Source organism: Macrosteles quadrilineatus, unplaced genomic scaffold, assembly GCF_028750875.1.
Source record: "Macrosteles quadrilineatus isolate MER2022 unplaced genomic scaffold, UCM_ALF_1.0 Scaffold_5__1_contigs__length_97177068, whole genome shotgun sequence".
NCBI lineage: Eukaryota > Metazoa > Arthropoda > Insecta > Hemiptera > Cicadellidae > Macrosteles > Macrosteles quadrilineatus.
Window position 1 is genome coordinate 72806503 of NW_026542598.1, and position 15569 is coordinate 72822071.

Genomic DNA, 15569 nt, shown 5'->3' on the forward strand with positions numbered 1-15569 from the left:
TAAATATAGTCGTATAAAATGCATTTATACATTCATACATAAGCCTACATCTTCACATCCTTGTAAAAAAATCTTTCGCCACTACCGTATCGTTTGCCAGCGTGTAACTTGTGAAACATGTAGAAACCCGTAGTTTACATCGACTGCCCTAAACCTGTTTCTACGATGATTTCCCTGAATATTATTACGAACAAGTTTTGTTGTATTGAGTTTGAAGTCTTTTTGTGAAACACTAACTAAAATGAAGTATCATTCTGTCATACGTTTACTAAGTGTCATAGTTTTTAAGCTCTTTTAAAACTTTTCTCAAGTGGACTGTAAAATTTTGTGATTTCCTAAACACCATTTGCTTGAAATTGACCATCTCCGATGCGAAAATAGAAATGTTGTTGTCTGAAAAGGTTTTTGGATAAGAACCTAGTTTACAAACTGTTAACAAGGTGCATAATTTTAATGGGAATTCAATACTCAAATAATTAGCACTCAAAAAGGTGTACGAGTATTCTATTTCAAAACAAATTTTTAGTGGATCATACCAACTACATTTTAAATGTTTGAAATCCCGTTTTTATACGTTGCAATTATGTTTTTATCGTGCAAACAACACAATGATGAGCATAGTAAAATTTACATTGAAAGATTAATGTAAATGTAAATACTGGTGGTACCAGTAAAAGGTGATTTTCTTGTGTTGCAGTATTGTATACTGTGACCGTGACATTGTGCTATTCATGCAGCATTACGCACTATAGGGATCACCAAAGTCTGCCAGAGCTATTTTAGTCTGCTGAATGACATTTGCAAACATCTCTTGGCGTTTTGTAAAGTCTCACTACACAGAGACTTGTTTGCCTAACTAATTAATGCAGGTCTAAATATAGAACCAAACCTGGTAGTAGCTTGTGTAGTTTGTAAAACAGGATTTACATTGTATGTGAATAAACTTTGGTAATCGTATTTGACTTTACTGATATGTGTTTGAAATCGCACTTAGTATGTTTTTTGCCATTTTCCATGGTTTTTCTTGTGTTTATACATTTACTATAACTTTTTAGCGAATTTAAATTTCCCTAAAGGGAAGTCGCTGTTCCCGTAGGTGGCACGACCTTGGACCAATATACTTTTTTCATTTTGATGTCCCTAGAGGCCAAAAACACTATTTTTGTATACATCTTTCCATTTTTATATACATTTTAACGCCTATACTAAATGTTTTGGTGGTTTTATACATCTAGAGTTCTATTATTTAAACTTTTGTTAAGTTTCCTAAGTTAGCATTTAAATTTGTTAAAATAGTTTTTCACCTCGGAAGTTATAATACCAAGTATACCTAACCCACTTACTACTTAGCAACCGTAGAGTGATTGATAATAATACTATCCTGATACTTATCAATGTTAAATGTGGTTTTAGGAAAACAAATTAACAAAAGTATTGTTAATCTTTAATGTGGCAAATAATTTAATTCCAATAAAAGTTCATTTATTGGGGTAGGTTGGTAGTTAGAAAATATACATTGGTTGAGAACATCAATCCAAAAATTTAAAGATATTTATCGCTGTAAGAGTGGAGCATTATTATTTTAAGGTTTGCAATGAAATAAGAAAACAGTCAATTTGAATTCAATTTCATGATACTGTTGCTTTGATGCATTCCTAGTTCTTTTGTTGACCACCGAAAAATAGAATCAGTAGGCGTGTTGTAGTTCTATGGGCGTTACTCAGCTCAGCAAAACTGCATGTACTAAGTATTGTACAGCAGCAGACGCTATAATCAGCAACCTTAGCTGCGTTTTAGCACATTAGCAGCTAAATTCAGCACAAGCCTAGCTGTTAGTTTCCACTACACATTACAGCCATTTGTATATAAGATACATACTACCCATACAAATGTTGTTTAGCGTATGATTATGAGAAAATTTTGATCTATAACGGATTGAATAATTTTTTATCTGTTGCCTTACACAGGAATGCGACAAAAGATTGTTTGTTTGGATGTCAACTTGCTTAAAGGTCGTAATAACATGAACCACTTATTATGGAGCGATGACTATGGATACTGCAAACTAAAAATACGTAAATTAATGATGGTGATAGTGAATTTTGCAGTACATTCACACTGTAAATCAAAGTACTAGTATCAACCTTGGATTAGTCTATATCAAGTAGGCTTCTTGATATAGACTTTTGATATAGATTGACTCTATATTATTCTTATCCTATGGCGAGATTGGAAGCTTTTTCTATACGATTTGCTGGGCTAGAGTACGGTGACATAGACTAATCTTTAAAAATTTTGGAAGGAGAATAACGTTTAAAACATATCCTTTACTCTTTGGTTATAAAATCATGAAGGACAAAAATAGGATAAAATTATGTAGCTTGGTTTACTAAAAATAGTTTAAATCTAGTTAAAACCATGAGTAATAGCCCCCTAGATCAACCAGAAAAGGAATACCTTAACGTTGAATTCAGCTGAACCACTAAGATGATAGATGGATAAAGAACTGTGTTCCTATGACTTAATAATTTAATTTCTAAAATAAGCTAAAAAAAATCATCTTTAAGTATTTGAATCAATTTATCAAATCTATATTCAACTAGTGTAACTGACTACCAAGTACATTACGCCAGTCAATACATTCCAATGTGTTAGAATGTAAACACAAGGGTAGGTAGGGTGAACGACCGATGCCGGACAAACGTAAACATAAGAATAAACATCACGTGACCTACGCTGGTGGATAAAAACTCTTCTCTAGGGAGAAATTATATACAGCCCGTCCCTTCCTTAATGAGTGAAAAGGATATGCAAGATAATATTCTGTAATGTGAGATAGAAAAACTTGCTTCCTCAATTACCATAAATTTGTCGTAGTACGTAATTTAAACATTATTATGGATCGGTCCATTAAATTTATGAACTACTTTTCTGCTGGTGAAGATTTTAAGAAATTCTTCGTTTGATGCAATTTTTACACTTTTAAAATCCTGTTAGTGAAATAGGCTCATTTATTTGGTAACTGTAGTTTAATATCTGGGATTTTTTACCAAACAATAAAGCCCTGACTGTGAAAACTGCTCTTGAGTTTGAAACAAACATTTGTAGACAACATGGAATTGTTGGACAACTGGTCATGAAACAGATATCAAAACAGTTTGTTTTTGTTTGCAACAGATTCAAAAGCATATTCGTTGTATCCAGGGTTAATACTTGTAATTAGTTGTGTCTGCAAAATATTGGAGAAAATGTATATTACTAGTAAGCTTACTTAGTCACTTACGTAAATTTACATGTTTACGTCATATACAATTGGTTTACAAATGTACTTTTTATAAAATATTATTGGCTAACCCATAAATATGTCATAAATATTCTTAACTAGATTTCTTTAAAGAATATTTGTTCATACATAGATTTGACATTATAATAAATCATGATTTTGGTGTACTTAAAAGCTTTGTCAGTAATTAAGCAAATTCACAGCAAACATTAAAAACTGCATACAATTTTATTATTTGATAGTATAGCAGAACTTATTTTTTTACATTTACACTTTGAGGTACATTACAACGTAAAGCAGGAAATATTATACAGTAAAACATAATATAAATATATTTCAACATAATTTTGAAATATCTAATACTTCACTTTGGTTTACAATAAAATCTAAACACGCAAAATTATAAACACATCTGTAGGTGTTTTTTTAACTATCAAACAATCATAAACGATCGGTTTCGTTATGCCATAATGAAAAAAAACGAGAAACTACGGGTGTAATGATCGTAATAAGTATGTTTTACTGTACATAGTTCCTTTGTTTTAAAACTATAAGCTATATGCCGATAAATAGTACCTAATAAATATTAAAATAATTCTTTCGAGAAAAATAAGTCGTCAATTGATATCTATACTTTATTACATGATTTTACTATAAAATCTCACTTCAATAAGCCGTTACTTATTTTCTTAGTAAAACATTTCTGGTATTTTTTATTATTTTTTTATTATAAAACTTAAACTATTAAATTTAACATTCTTAGATAGGTCTAAAATAAGCGTATTATCTTGTCACTTATTAACTTATTAACAAATAACCATTAAGTTTTATCACATAACATCCCTGTAGGTTTTACTGTATTATCCGTTGGGCTCATCAGGCCCTTTGACGAAGTTGGTGGTTTTGATGGCCTCAGCATGCTCGAATATGACATGAAGCTCTGTCTCCCTGTAGGTCTTCCCGTCAGGAACCACCAACATGTGGCGTTTGTTGTCTTCGGGAGCTCGCAGCGCCGAGTTGTTCGTGGGAACGTTGATGTATTTCTTCCCTCTCTTGCGAATTCCACAATAAACTACTAATAAGATCACAGAGACGATTCCCACAACCACAACTACACCGACGACCACAGCGAATACACTGAACCTAGCGACGTTACAGTAAAGTCTTCGGAAGTCACTGAGTCTGGTCGCCGTCGGATTGAGGCAATAGAGAAGTTTGTCTATGGGTAAACGCATGTTAGGGTATACGACTAGAGTGTTTACCCACAATATGGCACTGTCACAAGAACACTTTTGTTTCAACATGATCCAATCCAACCGCGGATCAAAACCGGAGGTGTTCAGTTTTAGACACTCGTTTTCGAATTCGATCAAAGTGTTGTTCTCGAAAACGAAATCCTGTTTGCCAGCTTCTTCGAGGTAGTTTTCTTCTACATGGAACCCTGCGAGAGCGAGGCTTTCTAAATGGGAAAACACGTTTTCGTGTATTGAAACGTCCCCTTTGGTACCTACTTCGAACGCATTTGATTCTACATAACCGATTCTAGAATTTGTTAGTCGAAAGTTTCTCGGTGAGTTTATTTTCAACGCTGAACTTTCTAGCCTACTAATGTTTAACGACTCCAAACGTACTTCTTGACGCACTGTGACTTCTGTCATAGTTCTTTCAGGTAGAATGTTTAAAGTGGTGTCCAACAGGGATAGGAACTCCACGGAAATTTGTTTGAAAGACTGCGTGCTTATTTCTAAAATATTTACATTACGAAATTCGATTCTTTCTGCTCGATCGATTGAGCTGAAAGCGTAACTGTTGATGTGAGAAATATTGAGTGATTTGAGCAAAATGTCTCGGAGAAAGCCTTTGAAACTGTAACTAGGAACACGGTTGATGTTGCAGTTCGTTATGTTAATCACAAGTCCAGTGTGGTGCTGTTGTGGAGTGCTCGTGGTCCAACTGAAGGCGTTTTCTTCTAAAGTAACTTGTTTTACGTTGGCAACACTGACTTGTTGCAAACTAGGCAAGTGTGATAGAGCGTTGGGCTGCACATGCACGTGGAGACAGTTGGCTATACTGATGCTGCTGAGGGTTGGATCAAGAGACGTCTTCTTCAGCACCACTTCCTGCAACAACGAACTGCGTTACAAGATTCAACTTACATTGTCAACAGTTACGTTATTGAACGCTATACAATTATAAAGGTCGATTCACACTTATCAGTTACGGCACGTCACAGTTCAGACATATCAGTCGTGTCACAGTCAACCAAAATATTCTTTAATGGATTTCGTATTGCGTTATCTACATTCATCTGGCGCTGGTTTCTCAGTCGCTCTTTCAGCGTCCGTCAGCCAATTTCAGATTTCTTTCCATCGATGTTTTTGGATTGTTCGGACGCCTGACGGACGTGTTTGAGGTTAGAAAATAGTTATTTTCTTATTTAAAGGATTGTGTATACATTTTAAGTACTGTTTGTAACAATCAACAAGATGGACGATGAAAATTTGATATAATATAGGATTTTAATTAAACAATTCTGCATCACTGTACACATTAGATACGGAATACTGACTGAAACCAACTGACGGAAAGTTGAGAGGAATAGCGGATGCAACGAAGACTAAACTGTGACTAGACTGATATGTGTGAATCGAGCTTTAATCTAAACTTTTAATATTGAAGTAGATAATCATTTCTCATACTAACCTAACTGAATACTTCTAAAAATTAACGAAATATCTACACTCACGCAAAAAATAGTCACATACCTATGTATAAAATATGTTACATTGGTAATAGATTTGTACAAGCACCGATCATTGTCAAACTCATACGACATTGTGGTTTTCCGCTGAATACGATCACCAACCGTTGACACAAATAAACAACATGGTGATAAAGTTTAGAAATAAACGAGACAGATTGTCAGTATTTCAGTTGTTTCGGGTGTCCATCGTCAGGAGAGCGTGAAATGGAGGTCGGACCGTGATTAGGATCAGTCCAGTCCCCGAGGTACAATATTGCGACATTACATTGGCCACCTGTCGCGTTGTTGCCAACAAAGCTCCCCTCCTCGACAATTGTGTTTCAGGGGGGGAATCAGATTTACCTGGTAAATTTGTGGATTGCAAACTGGTTATAGTTGCACTCAAAGCTGGTCCTGAGAAAATATATATGAATTTAAATTTCTTTATAGTTGAATTCAAAGCGGGTTCTGAAAATTTTAATTAGCCTATAATTTCTTAACCTATGTCTTCAGTTAGTTAATTAGTTTGTTAAAAACAGTCCTGTCTAAGGAACGTTTCGGCCTTAATCAGTAACAAGTCTACAAGAACGCGTCACTCATCCTACTCATCTCTATACTTGGCTTAAAATACCTACCTTCGTATGGTCGCCATTTCAGATATTAAAGTATAGAGTATAAGTAAAGTTTAAAGTATCCTCCGGACAACTGCAGTTTTTGAAGTCTAAAATTTTGTCTATGGGAATTAATCAAAGATATTTTTTTCATTTAACATATATTGTTTCAAAATATGCATACTTACTAGCGAATGGCAAAGAAACGGTTTAAACGCTCACGGAAAGTGCATCGGACGACTTTAAAGCCTTTTGTACGTTTGCCAGTGAAGCTCTTAAAATTCTGTACGGAAAGTACGGTGGAAGCTCTAAACACTTTTCGGTGAGCCTCCGAACATTCGCCGACAAAACTTTGACTCTTGACTATTCTCCTGGTGAAATTCTAAAAATTTGGTGGCGAAACTCTGAAACGTCACGGTAAAGTTAAGTCACCGTTTATGTACTGGCTGGTACAAGTTCAATTTATACGTTTCTTTGTTCATTCCTATTTATAATTTTTCTGTGTCTTTTTTTAAGATATAAATATGTAAATACTTTCTTGAATCATACTTGATGATAGAAGTTTACATTGCAAATTTCCAGTTGCCCCGATGGTATTCTAAAGCTGAAGGAATTCGTTTGTAACCTATATTTAACTTAAGTTTAATAGTCTTACCTTGAGAAAGGACGTGGAACAGTCGCACGTAAGTTTGCCCAGGTTACAGTTACATTGTGAGCCAGAATCGCAGAGTGAAGCGTCTAAGCCGGGCACGGTCCACGTGAGCCAGCCGACAGTGAGCCACAGCCACTGGGAGAGAACCACCATCTCATCTGGCTAGCTGGCTCCTCATCTTCTGTGGAAAAAATGCAAATAGGTCTTAAGCAACAGCAAACAATATCAGAGTTCGTGTAGTTGTTAAAGCAACAGAAATTTGTGTCTATACGGATAGTTTATAGATTTACTAGACAGCCAGCTAAATGGGTCAGTTCGTAAACAAAAAATATATAATGTTGTCATGAGGACCACGTAGGTTCCTCCATGCGTGGCTAGATTGTAATACTAGCTTTCAATACGTTTAGGGGTGTCCACTTTCTTCAGGATAAAATTGGTTGTAGTAAAAATAAGTATATTATGTGCATGTTAAACTTTAAGAAAAATCTTGTTATACACAAAAAGTTCAAATCGGTTCAATAAATAAGTGGATCGCCCAATGAATAAAATACACGCGGTACCGGCTGGTACAATTGACTCTGGTACTCATTAGAACTTCTTGAATCGCAGCGTTACTAGTTCACAAACCAATGTTTTACATCTATTAATTTAGGCTAGCATATGAATAATGCTGGGAAACAGGGTTAAAATCATGTAAACTACTAATGACAATTTGAAATTTGTTAAATCGACATCCAGTGATTATTAACACAACTCATCTTTTCTCTAGATACTTGTACCGGCTTTCGGTGCCTTTACTCTTTATAATACTCAGTTTTATTTGTAAGTTTTCACGATTCGCAGACATTAAACATAGTATTTTTCCCAAAAAGAGGGTTGTGAAGCATATTTTGCATTGATTAAAAACTTGGTAATTTCACATATTACTCCCTTGACCTACTCAATAGCTAGTTTTCGGTTTGTAGTTAACCATGCGTTTTTATATAATACTAGCTGTAACCCGCGGGCTTTGCCCCGTTTAACTTCTTAATTTTCAAGATTATCTCGTTCAAATGGCTCAAATCACGTCCTGGTTGAAGTTTGTTCGCTACGCTCACTCACCTTTAGGTTGGAGCTCGTTCGCTGCGCTAACTCGCCTCCAGGTTGAAGTTCGTTCGCTACGCTCACTCACCTTTTGGTTGCAAATTAGTTGTTGTCATAAATGTAAAAGAAATAATAGTGCTGCACCCTGTTGGTAATCCTTGTAACTTTAATGCTATTGAACATCATAGAACAGAACCAACTTGTTTAATTGAAACAGCTGTTAAGATTCAATAATTCAATTTCTCTTAAGGTTAACATGGGAAACTCCAGAGCCACTGGGACGGAGCCCGAAAGGATTTTTGAAATAAGAATATTAACTCGGGGGGGGGGGGCTATATGTTAATCGGGAATGTGAGCTATCATCATGCCAAATTTCAGTCCAATCCGACCAGTATTTTTCGCGTTCACTTGTCACAAACATACATCCATACATCCATACACATCCAAACTTTCTCATTTATAATATTAGTAGGATATTATCTGTTTACATTCCTTATGATTGATTGCAATAGAAACCCATTGTGATTGACAGATTTAAAGAATTACAAAAACTCTTAAACTTACTCTGAGCTATTGTATAAAGCAGTATGTTTTAATTCTCTGTTGATAAATAACGGTTAAATTATTGCTCATATTCAAGTGACGCATGACGCATGGTTAGCCAAGGTCACGCGCGCCTGATAATGTTATCACTGAATAAACACTCAGAGATCCATATGTGCAACCTTGGTTCAATTGTGGCAAAATTAAAATTTAGGTTTAGTGTTGGCTAACTTAGTCTAACCTAGTTTAAAAGATACCTAGTCTTTCACGTAAGTTGTTCAGGGGTTGAAATATGTACGAGGGGTGTACTCGTAACAAGGGGTGCGAAATTCTATGTATTTTATATCGAGTGAGAGTTTTTGAATACCAAGTAATTGAAAGAGCGCAACTCTTTCCGTTTACCCCTCATAGAAAAAGAAACAGTTACCCCTACTTCTTAAAAATAATGCTCCATCGCCATTTGAATTTGCATTATTGTCAAAATGGTTATAAAGACTGAACCAAAAAAACTTTAACACCGAAGTAAAAGGGAAAGAAAAGAGATAAATACACGCAATCGATGGAAAGAAAGGGAAAAAGGAGTGTATTAGGGATGATTTTCGCGACTTCCCTGGTATGTTTGTGATGAATAATTTTAAAATGAGTAGATTTTTTAGTTCTCCTAAAAATTACGATGATTTTGCAATGCGTTGCATAAAAAAGAGAAGTGTATAACTTAAGAAGCCACACTATTATTATTCCTATAGCATCTTAACACCTCCAACATAATATTTATTGAACTGTAAGGTCTGGGTTGCGCAGTATCAACACAGCCATGTTAACAGAATGTGTATACAAGTCTCAAGGCCAAGCTGCGCGTGATGCGCTTGCACACATGGAGGAATCGTGTACGTGTACGGTATAATACAATGTCTGTATGCAGACGTTGGAAAGTATTTACTACGTAATGTTGGTTAGAATCGATGGTGACCTTATATTGACAGTATGTGTGCATACTAGCTTTGACCATTGATAGTGATAGACGTTATATTCCTAAACATTGTTGCCAGTTTTAGAATAAAACATTACGTAGGTCCTTTGAGCCATTGTCAATGGGTTCTGATGAAAATGATCGATTCTGTCTAATACGTAAACATTAATCAAGTGAAACCTAGTATTTTGAATATAGGCCTACTAACTACAAAAATTGAGAGAAAATAGAACCGTAGACTGTAGCACACTATGTTTTAGCTCATTACAGTTTGTAAAAACTATTTATGCAAGTTTTTAAATTGAAGATTAATAATTTTAACAAATTTAAATTGTATATTTTACTCAATATTAAATTCGATTTTTAAATAATATTTCCTCTTCCAAAACAGCTTACATACTTCTTCAGTCACCTTAAATACAGAAAATGCGTTGGACGGTTGGACTCATCTATACGTAATTATTGGCAAATTCTACTTGGTTTGATTGTTTCGTCTTCCCCAGTGTTTTATACTCAAGTCAGTCCCTCAACAGTTTGGCCGGATTAGTATTGAACTGGATATCTGTTGTCAGCCGAGTTGGGAATTGTATCGGCAGATGAGTTCCCGAGGGAACGTCTAGTCCTGGACGCTCCAGTTGATAAGAGTCCAGTGATAAGCCGCCCAAAGCGGCCTAGGACTTTGAAATAAGTCCGGGTATTCGTCGATCAGTCAAATAGACAGTTATAGGTATTTATGTTCGATTAACTTGCATTTAAGTCAACAATTATTTTAGTCAATACACATTTCGTTGGACCCAAAACATTGATCTCCACGAAAAACCAAAATCATTAATCTAAGGTAAGGAGTTTCGAAATTTAAATTTGGGTTTATAATTATATTGGGCTTATGGAAGTGATATGTTGTCAAATAGAAAAGCCTTTACATAATAATAGTTTGATATATAACCTAACGGTCTTTATGTAAACTAGCTATTGCCCACGGGCTTCACCCCGTTTGACATCATAAGTATTAATAAAACTATTGATTGGTTAAGTTAACCTGAAAGAAACAAAATACAGAAAAAGAAACAAATAATCACACCTGATTTTAATAAGGTAATAAATTGAAAGAATAACAAACAAATAAGTACAGCTGAGGTATTTTTAAGATTAGGTATATGAAAAGTTCCCTTTAGAAAAGAATTACGACCTTAAAGGGCAATTTATGGTTTCTAATCCTGACGAACATTTTAAGTATATGGTTTATGGGGGTGTGACTTGTAGTTTTCTCAAAGATTCATGGGTACTTTTGGCTTTATATATAGATATAGAGTTTCAATTATGGCTATAAACTATAAAAACTAAAATCTATTTACAACTATAAAAGAAAATTAAACAAAAACATTAATTATGCAACGAATACACAAAGTTTCTTAACATGTAAGCACAGCAATGTAAATAAAGGAAATGTTACCTCGTTGAAATCATGTTTGCAATTCTTCTCACCAAAAATAAAGAAGTGTTGATTCATCTAGTACTTGTTGAAATCATTTGAGTTACTATAACTATGCAATATTCTTTTAATTGTAGAGCGACATTGTTAAGTAGTCATACAGCTGTATGTATACTAGATTGCAATGTATGATTCATACTGATAAGGTATGGTGATTCTGTATTGAACCAGGAAATAAGCAATTTTGATGATAAATAGTTTTTAACTTAAATTGCGTGATGCTAGAACAGAAAGTATTGTTCTCAGACATGGATTGATTCTCTATTAATATCGATGGGTAAAAAGCCTGTCATGCCTTTACCATTACTAAGAGTTTTTTTTTCATTTAACTGTGTTTATTTTGATTTAAATAGAAATAATTATTCATTCCCTGTTAAACTAAAAACTGATACAAATTGAGCTCATAGTTACGTTAATTAATACGTTAAAACGTGAATTAATTAAGTTAACAGGTCATGGTTTATGGTGATGTTCTTACTTAAGTTATTAATCGTTAATATTTTATTCTGTTCATTGGTAATAGTTTTAGGGTGTTTTGCAGATCTTATATTTTCCAAAAGCTTAGAGTGATGTAGCCAATATTTTTGTACAACTGTGTCTGTTAAATTAACGATGCGCGTCCTATTTTAACAACCTGACTTATCTACCAGCAATTTCTGTAGTATAAGAACATCAGCGTAATATTTGAAAGATTAAATTGACTAAGATGTAAAGCGTACTGTTATGGGTAAAATCTATGTTAACACTAAAAAAACAAACTATGGTTTTAAAACTATGCTCACAAACTACAAACAAACCGCCACACCACCGCCCTGAGGTTCACTGACGTCTTAAAAAAATATAAGTTGTACCTATATTTTAATTTATAACTAGAGGTCGTCCAGTGGTCGAAAACTTGACCAAAAAGATGTAATGTACAGACTTCTCAATTTTCACCTTACGCTGTAAATAAAACACGTGATTAGAATTGATTCCATTTGTTTTGATTTCCTGTTTACATTTCGGTGTTATTTCGTCACCAGCATGGCAACCCATAATAACCCATAATGGTCCATGTTAATTTTTTAAATTCATTTTGTGTGCTTATTTTTTAGCCTATTTTAATTCAGAAAGGGATTCTGCACATTTACAGGAAAATGTTACAGTACCGGTAAGTGTAGATATTCCCTGCGATGTGTAAACGAGCTGAGCAAAAAGATTTTGAAGAAACATGCTTGCCTATTCATTTATGGGATAGCCATGTAGTTATAGCATATATTTATATGAAATGATCAAGCAAAAACATAAGACAAATGGATTTCACCTTAGATTGATATCGTCCGTCGGTCCATGACTTGTCGCACACACTATCACTTTGTCACGCACACACTGACTGTTGACTACTGAGGTGTCACACGTCGTGGCAGTGTTTGTGTGTGTGAGAGAGAGAGGGAGTGAGAGAGCCCCCCCCCACTCTCTGGTACGGTGTGTTATCATATTATCACACAGGCGCGTCTATGTACCTCTTATCACCAAAGTTCTCAATAACCTTATTGTTTCTCACCACGGGTTTTGGTTCAGAAATGTGAGTTGATTCTTTTAATCGTAATATTTCCGATTCTTGTATCCACTTTGTTTATCCATGCTTTGACTATGGTCAGAACCAGACGTTCTATTTCTATCAAAGTTGTTGACAACTTTAGAATAAAATGATCGTAGTATAATTGAACCCTCGACAGATTAAGCCAATGTTAATTACTGATTTTTGTCGGCTGTGCCAAATTTTTAACCAAGCAAAACTGCAAGTACAGTTTATTGAAACCTATTGTATAACCTTAATGATGTATAAACCGTAAAAACAATTACAACTAAGAAAAAATAGAATTTTATATAGAAATGACACTTTGAGTGGCTCATTTAATTGATTATTTTCTTCTCAAATAAAAGGCTGACACAAGTTATTTCTTACAGACGGAATTTTAATTCACTTTTAACAAGTCAATTGTATGAAGTAATATATTACAATTGTTAAACAATTACAATAATATGATGCTAGTTTTGAAAGTTGGTTTTAATATTTAAAAGTTTCAAGCTTATCCGACTCGAGAATAATAATTTGATTGGACACTTAACTCGCTTAATACTGTATCTAGTTTGTATTTGGCTTAATGGCTGAACCTAAAACTTATTGTTTCATTCACGGAAATATCATGGAAAGCTATTGTGTCTAAATTAGGTAGAATTCAACAATACTTATTTTCATTGTTTATTTATTTTTATAACTTTTAACGGTTTTTTTGTTTTTTAGCGAATTTCCCATATAGGGAATAAGCTATTACCGTAGGTCTCATGGTAAGACCTAGACCCGGGACCGATTTACTTTTTTGTTTTGAGGTCCCCAGAGGCCAAAAACACCATCCGTTCAAATTCATATATATATATATATATATATATATATTTATATATGTGTCCGTTAGCGCGATAACTCGAGCAAAATTGATCCGATTTTGATGAAATTTGGTACAAACGTGTAAACCTACATTTATTCGAACGAGTTCGCGAACCAGCATAATCGGACCATGGGATCAGGGGTTTATGGGGGGTTTTATGGGGTAAAAATAGGTTTTTCTCATTTTTGACCCTAAAAACTTTAAATTTCTAAATTTCTCTCTAGACCATTTTGAAGAGCTTAAAAAACAAATAATTTAGTATATTGAAGTGTTTTTGAATGTTCATTGACTACGGAGAAAATTAAAAAAATTGTAAATTTAAAATTCCCATGTTATTCTTATGGAGAATAAATAAACTATTCTAGTTTATAGGGAATATTTTAGTAGAAATCAAGCCGGGTAAATGGAAATTCGCTTAGTATGCAGGTTTGCTGCGACGGGGGTATTTTATAACTATCGCAGATTGAAGAACTATTAAGTAATTATATAGAAGTTTTCGAAACGATGAGTAAAAATTTAAAATTAGTGATTATAAAATTTAAGTTTAAAAAGGTTTTATTTTTTGTACTAAATAAAAAAAAACAGGGCCATTGCTAATCTAGTGTCTCATAACTAACCTTCAATTATAGAGCCACGGGTTCAAATCCCGCCAGTCATAAATGGCTTGTACACATGTGATAGTGTTCTGACCCAGTGGTTCGGAATCCACCATAAGCTATACTATTAACCGATCTGGGAAACAAAATAACAATTTCTCCAAGGAAATGACAAGTTCCTCTGTATGAGAGTACTTTCTAAAGAAAACTGAACAATTCTATCTATTTCCTAAGTAATTTAATTAATCAGATCACCGCCCATGGTGATTAATCCGTCAAAATTGAATCTAGAAGCTATTTTAACATACTTTGTGCCTACCATTGACTATTGTATACTGAAGTTGTATTAATAGTCGGTTGTACGTAACTAGCCTGAGTAAGTAAAACAATCGGAATCGACCTGTTCTATGAATATCACCTCCTACGATCTAACAATACCAGTCAATGATGCTCCAAGCCACTGTCCACTGTTTGTGCTACTGCCAAGGCTATTTACTGACAATGCAAGGTTAGGCATCACGTTCAACAAAGCCATTTAAACGGTGACGTCATGCGCTAAAGCGGTCTCTTTAAATGTTAAATAAAAGGCATCCGATCTGATCGTGAGTGCTTACTGATAGTGATAATTATGTCAATGGAGTGTAGAGTGTATTTGTCGTTTGTTCACTTTATGTAATCTTGCGGTGACAAGTGGTTCAGTTACAAATGGAAACTGAACTAGATTGATTCTTAAGCTATTTTTACAAGTGACTTGGCTATATGTTTATGTCAGAAAAAGTACGATCAATTGTGTTTGAACTTAAACTTATAGATTTAAATTTAATTTCATGAACCAAGGAATCCTGTCATTTTCCCTTCTTTGTTTCTATATCATTTTATTATTCCCCCCTTAGTTTTTTTATATGGTTTTAATCCAATGAAACGATTAAACACTTATTTACACGCCGTAACATAAAAAATCCAATTCTCAAAAATATCAGGATTGTTTGAAATTTCAGATGTTCCTAAATATTAGTAGGCTTTCTTATAAAACGTTCTCCGTCTTTAAGTGTACTACGTTGTATTTTTACATGTTCCGAACCCACTTTTTCATTACAGACCTCCCAACGTTAAAAATTTTTTTAAGGTATAGAAAATAAAATGCATTTAATTTTTACGCATATAAAT

General features: G+C 34.2%; 2 protein-coding genes across 2 annotated transcripts in view; one reads left to right on the forward strand and one right to left on the reverse strand.

The window, feature by feature from the left end:
- Positions 1 to 15569, forward strand: part of LOC128993926 (E3 ubiquitin-protein ligase MYCBP2-like) — a 572029-nt gene that overhangs the window by 258918 nt on the left and 297542 nt on the right. The window lies entirely within an intron of this gene.
- Positions 1506 to 12777, reverse strand: LOC128993923 (uncharacterized). The gene is made up of 3 exons (XM_054418044.1): positions 12681 to 12777; positions 7293 to 7470; positions 1506 to 5403 (listed from the first exon to the last, which is right to left on the reverse strand). The coding sequence occupies exons 2-3, from the start codon at positions 7440 to 7442 to the stop codon at positions 4144 to 4146; spliced, it is 1410 nt and encodes a 469-aa protein (XP_054274019.1). The 5' UTR covers positions 7443 to 7470; positions 12681 to 12777; the 3' UTR covers positions 1506 to 4143.

Excerpts from the sequence above, each read along its gene's own strand:
- LOC128993923 (XM_054418044.1), bottom strand. The coding sequence starts at position 7,442 with ATGGTGGTTCTCTCCCAGTGGCTGTGGCTCACTGTCGGCTGGCTCACG. Across the intron at positions 5,404-7,292 it reads GTTCCACGTCCTTTCTCAAG|GAAGTGGTGCTGAAGAAGAC; the intron begins GTAAGACTATTA and ends TCGTTGTTGCAG.